General features: G+C 44.6%; 1 protein-coding gene across 1 annotated transcript in view; it reads right to left on the reverse strand.

Annotated features, from left to right (window-relative positions):
• Positions 1–6,388, reverse strand: part of PPP3R1 (protein phosphatase 3 regulatory subunit B, alpha) — a 38,780-nt gene extending 32,392 nt beyond the window's left edge. Inside the window, exon 1 of the mRNA XM_054177248.1 lies at positions 6,165–6,388. Within this exon, the coding sequence (XP_054033223.1) occupies positions 6,165–6,167 (3 nt within the window). The 5' untranslated portion in view covers positions 6,168–6,388. The remainder of the gene's footprint in view (positions 1–6,164) is intronic.
• Between the last annotated feature and the right edge of the window lie 455 nt (positions 6,389–6,843).

Genomic DNA, 6,843 nt, shown 5'->3' on the forward strand with positions numbered 1-6,843 from the left:
GACACGTTCCTGTGCAACCTGCTCTAGATGAACCTGCTCAAGCAGAAGGGTTGGACTAGATGCTCTCCACAGTCCACTTCAACCCCTATCATTCTGCGATCCATCACCCCAGACTGGCACAACTGTGCCTATCTGCACACAGAACAACAGGCTATCATCTTTCTGCTGCTTTTCACCTTCTCTCTTTATAGGATATACTTGCAAAAGTACACTGCTTGCAAACCTTAAAGGCAGTATATAATACATATGGATTTGTACACCAGTCTGTAACATGAACTGCAAACCAAAGAACACTCCTCTAATTTTGAAGTGTTTTCACTCCTCTTTGTGAGATGCTGAGTAACATGGCTTGACTTCACAAAACATTTAGGGCGCTGCACGGATGCTAACACCTCTCCCGAGAAAGCTGCCAAGTAAAACTACTGCTAAAACCCCCTGTTCATTCTCTCTCAAATAAAATCCTCCCAATTTTCCTGGATTCTTTAGCTGCTTTCCTGCAGTACTGTGATATCATAACTAAATCTCAAACTGTCAACTTTAGTCCCCTCAACTTTAGACCCCTTTACTTGTGTGAGTTTTTCTCACCAAGGAAGGGAATTTGGCCACCTTCTAGCTCAGAACTGAACTCTAACATCCAAGACTACACAAGATTCAGACTAACTGTTCATGCATTATAAATAACAGTTGCACTTTTTTCAATGCACTCTCTGAAGTAAGAAAACTAACAGCAGTGCACCCAACTGTAATGTTTTAACTTTATTACTAAAATTACCAAACTTAGTGTTTTAAATAGAATATTTCAGGAAAAATAACACCATTTTAACAAGAACTCCTGAAAGAGTTTAAGTGGGAGCCAGGTATTTTACTAGTTATCCCCACAAAGAACAGCAACTATAGTGCTAAGATGGTCAAACATGAAAATCAAGTCTATCCTTTGGCATTTTTTTGTTACTGCTGTTTAGAAGTTCTCCTTCTAATGATTTTTTTCCCCACAACTTGTTAGCAGATCTGCATGCAACCAAGCTTTTACCCCCCAAAAAATGTGAAAAGTTACCAACAAAACTGAGCTATGACTGCCCAGATACCAGGGTGCTAAGCCCATTAAGTGATGGTTCAATACTAAATTAAACTTCCACAAAGAAAGAGCATTACATACACAACGCTGAAAAAATAGTTTAGATATCATGCCTATGAAGTAGATAAGAAATTCTCCTTCAAAAAAATAAAGTCAAAAAGTCAGTTTATTTTTAAAAGTCAGTTTATTTTTAAAGCCCTCTCTGCCAGCCATAGTATCATTGAGCAGATGAAATTCAAATGACTTCTTTCAATTTCAGTGATGCTACTTAGTACCTACACAGTCAGCAGTGGCAACAGTTGTTTTGCCTTTTGTCCTGTTTCAAAAAACCAAAACATGGAATGGAGCTATTCACAGGGTGACAATGGAGAAAGGGTAGAAAGAGAGGAGTACCATAGATGAGGTTTTCCTTCCCAAGGGTTCCAGCTGCTTAAAATAAAGGGTAAAAAGACTCCATGTTTGCCACAAATACACTGGAGAAAGAAAAGAAGTCCCACGGCATTTAAGGATGATCCCAAGATTATGTTCTTGAGAGAATCACAGTTGAATCCACTTTTCCAGGAGCTGGGTTTTTTTTCCCCAGAAACATAGTAACCCTGGGCTATATTGCTGAGCTTCCTATCCCTTCCTCTCCTGCCCCTCCCAAATTCTGGCTGAACTTCTTTAACAAATGTCTTACTATGCTTTTTAGCTCCTACCTTACCTAACAGACAATGAAATAGAAGCATTTGTGAACCTCAAGCTGACTGCCTAATTCTGGTTCTTTGCCTTAACAGTCTGCTTAAAAATGTCCATCACCACAGACCTCACAAATACCTGAGTATGAACTGGCACAACAATTTGCAAGCCCACATTTATATTGCCAGTTCATGAGCAATGCCATCCTTTAATCAATCTAAAGTATTTAAAGGGGTTCTAAGACTTCCTTAATGCAGTTAACGAAGTTATTTATATTGCTTCCTTCATTGTGGAACCGAGTATCAAAAGCAGGGTCAACTGACTGTCAAGTTACAAGCAAGTCAGATATAGCCTGCTTTGCACTATATACAAAGTTTTCCCATGTAGTTGAGTAACAATCTGATTGTGGCTATGCAAGGGACAATCTAAAAGCAATACATAAAACCTTTTACCTTTTGGGTTGTTGGTTGGTTTGTCTGGCATTTTTTCATGGAAAAGGCCTAATAATAATAAAGCATAGTCACACAATAAAATTTTCAAGCTACACATTTAGAAAGCTGAATAAAATGTCAGGATTCAGTTTTCCTGTTTAAAAGAACCATCACTCCAAAAATTAATCCACCTGAAAGATGTGGACTTTATTCTCAGACACACCTGAAACTTTCAAAAGCCCAAACATCCTCTTTCGCAGACTCTAGCGATTCAAATTCCAGAGAACAGACCTGAACAGGATGCTATGCCACAGTTACATTTAGCAAAATACTCAATATTAGTAAGGAAATACTAATCTAGCCATATCATGCATCAAGCAGAATACACTGCTTCTAGTCCTGTGATTAAATCATTCAAGTTATTTAAGCTCCCTCATCACTGACTGCGGAAACAGCAGTGAAAATATTCCCCAAATACTTGAACTGATATACAAAAAGATCTGTCTATTCTATATTAAAAGATATTGGTCCTTATCCCTCTACTCTACCCTGGTGAAACCACACCCAGAATACTGTGTCCAGTTTTGGGCTCCCCAATTAAAGAGAGACAACGATCTGCTGGACAGAGTCCAACAGAGAGCTGCAAAGATGACTGAAGTACTTGAACATCTCTCCTATGAATAAAGACAGAGGGCTGTTTACTCTGGAGAAGAGAAGGCTGAGAGGGGATCTTATCAATGCTTACAAATGTCTGATGGGCAGATGTCATGATGAAGATGCAAGTCTCTTTTTGGTGCTGCCCAGTGATAGGACAAGGAACAGGTACAAGCTGTAATACAGGAGATTCCACCTCAACACGAGGAGACACTTTATGGTGAGGGTGATGAAGCCCTGAAGCAGGCTGCCCAGAGAGACTGTGGAGTCTCCTTCTTTGGAGACATTCATAACCCACCCAGATGCATTCCTGCACAGCCTGCCCTAATTGATCCTGGTCTGGCAGCAGAGTTGGACTCTATGATCTTTGCAGGTCCCTTCAAATCCCTAACATTTTGTGATTCAAGTTCACACCACTTCAGCTAAGAATCAACTAATTTCATACTCTCCTTGCTAAATAGTAAACAATGACTGACTATGGTCTTCTGGGTGGTTTTTTGTTTCTTTTACTGCAGGAAATGCTGGGGTGTTTCTTGACTTCAGTAATTTAGGAACACTGTTAGATAAGCTTCAGCTGAGGAAAAGGCACCAGAAGCACCATCACACAAGCAAAGAGTCAAAAGAAATTAACAGAGTCTAGCTGAGAAGATGGGTTGCACTAATTATGGTTTGGGTGACTCCTATGGAATTCTTTGCCTTCTGTCCCACAGCAGAGCTTGATATGAACCAGAATAGAGGATCTCCCAAGAAAAACGAATTTCTCTACCTAAAACTAAGACTGTTTAATAGAATCTCCCTGTGCTATTTACCTTTTCCTAGAAAACACTACTCATCGGAAAAACTTGCTAAGTCAACTCTGACAGAAATAGCACATCAACATTACTGCTCGCATTATGTAATGGCCTCATCATCTTATACTCTGCCTGATAGTCTATTTTAGAACTGGCTATACCAAAACATCCAGAACTATATTACCTGACTCGCTAGATGGTCAGGTTTTATCTTAAATTACCTACTGTCAGCACAACAATACATTCACCTCTTTCTCCACTCTGATCCTGTAGAAGCACAAAAGAAATGTTACTCCAAACTGTGAACAAGAATTATCTTTTCCTTTAATAGAAAAAATATTCTAATGAAGGTTGAAACAAGGTCTATTTCTTCATTAAAAGTGAATTCTTTCAGTGAAAATATCCACAGGGTAGTGACAGTAAAGCAAACAGCAACTTAAATAAAAAAGTTCTGCTTAATGTTTATCAGCTGTTAATATTAGCTTAGTTTTCAGACTACAAGGCACCTAAGATCAGGTGTTATCAGAACCAGCACACTGAACTACAGCAAAAACTCTCCTGGCATTGTTACTGCTTATGTGAGCAAATGAACCCCTTTACTGGTAGAGATAACATCCAGCATACCTTATTTCCCCAGAATCTGCATTTACACGTTACACTTGACCATATAAAAGTTAAAAATGTCACAGAGCAATAACACAATTATACCACCAAAAGATGCTAGCACAGCTTTGGTCACAACAGAGTGGAGGAAAAAAAAAAAAGAGAATTGAAGGCAATTGTACATGACATTTTGGTTCACTGCAGGTCACTACCACACACAGGCCACCACAGTTAAATAACATTTTCTTTCCTTTTATGCATGCTAGCAAATGTCATCAGGCAAGCCTCTGGGTACAGAATTTTCACAGAAGACCTAACGGCAACGTGAGCACAACTGCTCTGCAGAAGATGATCACTGTTCATTTCTAAGTTCACAGCAATTAGTATTACAACCCTGGCATGCTTTCTAATCATAACATTTTTCCTTTGAAGTCTCAATTTCATCAATAACTTTTTTCCTCGTGAGTTTTCTTTTCTCATACTCTTAATGTACTCCAAGAGCATGTGAAGGCAATCAGTAAACCAAATGCTTAGTCCCAAATTGAAACCAAATTTTTATGCATGTCAAAAATCATTTGTCCAAGTGTTCATCTATGAAGTATTAGAAGTATAGAACAGAAAGACAGCCCGAGCATCTTTTCTGCTACTACTTTATTTTCTGAAAGACAGACTGCAGTCCCCTGCTTAAAAATGAAACACAACCCATTATTCAGCTCTCAGGCCCTGTGAGATTTAGTGTGAAATATGATCAAACCAGCTGGCCTTGCTTTTAAAGGGTTAAGAGTGAAAAAGTTTAACCCACTTAAAATTCTCCAGTTGTAAAAACTAAAATATTGCCAGGGTCTTCCTGCAACCAGAGTACTGGCTGATTTAGGCAAAAAGAAATGTTTATTAAAAAAGGGCGTTGATTTCTTGGCAGCAGTGAAAAGCAGGAGACACCCCTAGCGTCGACGTAAAATACTACAGTACTCCATACTGTATCTCTGGGTTAATTTCACGGCAGTAGAAGGGAAATGTAAATCGTCATGATTGAAAAAACAGCACGGCTCCAACAAACGCACCTGGGCATACCGCATACCTTCTTCCTAGAGTCTCCAAAACCACATGCCTATCATATTTGAAGTGTCAGCTTTCTACACTCGGCCCAATTAAAGTATACATTATCTAGCCTGTCTCCCTGCCATGGGCTACGTGCATTAGAGCTTTCCGGTCTGCACATGAAGAGAAAAACGCTGCTGCTGCACCAAGGGCGGGGAGGGGAACCCTATTGAGACTGCTGAACAACACCCACAAGACATCGCTACCAAAATGCCGGGCTTGCTCAAGGCGCTGCTGATGCATCTGGAAAACAGATGAAGCGCAGGCCGGGGAACGCGAACCCCCGGACTGAGACGGGGTGGGGGGTAGGGGGCGGGAGGAGGAGTCTACAGGCGGGAGTGAGGTGAAGGGGTGCCGAAGAGCGAGGCGGGAGGAGGAAAAGGGAAGGGCCGAGTCCGATGAGCGCTGCCGGGCCGCGGGGGGTTGGAGGAGGCGAAGCGAGGGAGTAGGCGGGGAGGCAATGGGGCGCACGGGGGCGAGGCGGCCGCCGTGGGCGGCCGAAGGGAAGCGAAGAGACGTGCCTGCCCCAGGGGAGAGGCGCGGGGTGGCCACAGCGGCGGCCCGGAGGGAAGAAGGGAGGGAGAGAGGGGAGAAGCCCAGCGAGGTGCTCGCCCGCAGGAGGACGTGGACAGCTCGGGGGCGGGAGGCGGAGAAGACGGGTCAGAGGCAGGGCAGCGGCAGCAGCAACGAGGCGGAGCGGCGGTTGGGCCAGGCCGCGGGGGTGGGGGGCGAGGCAATGGCCCCAACGGCCCGGCCCGGTCTGGAATTTTCCGGAGGGGCGGGAGCGGGAGCGGGGGGCTCTGCGGGGAGGAGAAAGCGAGGGAGGGTCCTCACCATGGCGGCGAGTGGGCGTCAGGCGTCTCCGCCGCAGCTGAATCTACCGAGCCCTGTCTTCGCTACGTGCGTGTTGAGCGTCGCCGCCGCCGGGCCCGCCGCTGCCACTGGCTTCGTTTCCCCTCACTGCGGCAGTGGCTGGCGCTGACCCGCAACAGCGCGTAGGGAGCAAGGGGAGGGGGCGCGAGCAGCGCTGAGGCTCGGCAGCGGGGGCGGAGCCTCCCACATCCGGGCACCGCCGCGCACAGCACCGCCCCCAGGGGGCGGGGCGTAGCTCTTACGTCAGGCAGCGAGGCGGGAGGAGTGCAAAATGGCGGCGGTGTGAGGGCGTGCGGGGTTTCTGAGAGCTAGGGGGTGCGCAGTGTGAGCTAAAAGGTGTTTGTGCTGTTAGGTGGCATTTTTTGTTTGGTTTTCAAATGGCCTTGGATGTTCACTGTTGCTGCAAGATAGGCTTCTGCCCAGGTTTCCTCAGGCGCTCTGAGGGCTGTCGCAGCTGTTGGCGGTCCTTGTGCTGTCATGCAGAGGTTGTTTCCTCTCAGCCACTCTTTTAAGCTGTGCTGGTGGGGGCCTTGCTGTTTTAGCTCCTATCGCTGTTCCTGGTTAAAAGTCACAGAGATGTGCTGAGGGACATCGTTTAATACTAGACTTAGTCGTTAGATACTGGTTAGTCTCAGTGATG

This window comes from Dryobates pubescens, chromosome 39 (assembly GCF_014839835.1).
Source record: "Dryobates pubescens isolate bDryPub1 chromosome 39, bDryPub1.pri, whole genome shotgun sequence".
Lineage (NCBI taxonomy): Eukaryota > Metazoa > Chordata > Aves > Piciformes > Picidae > Dryobates > Dryobates pubescens.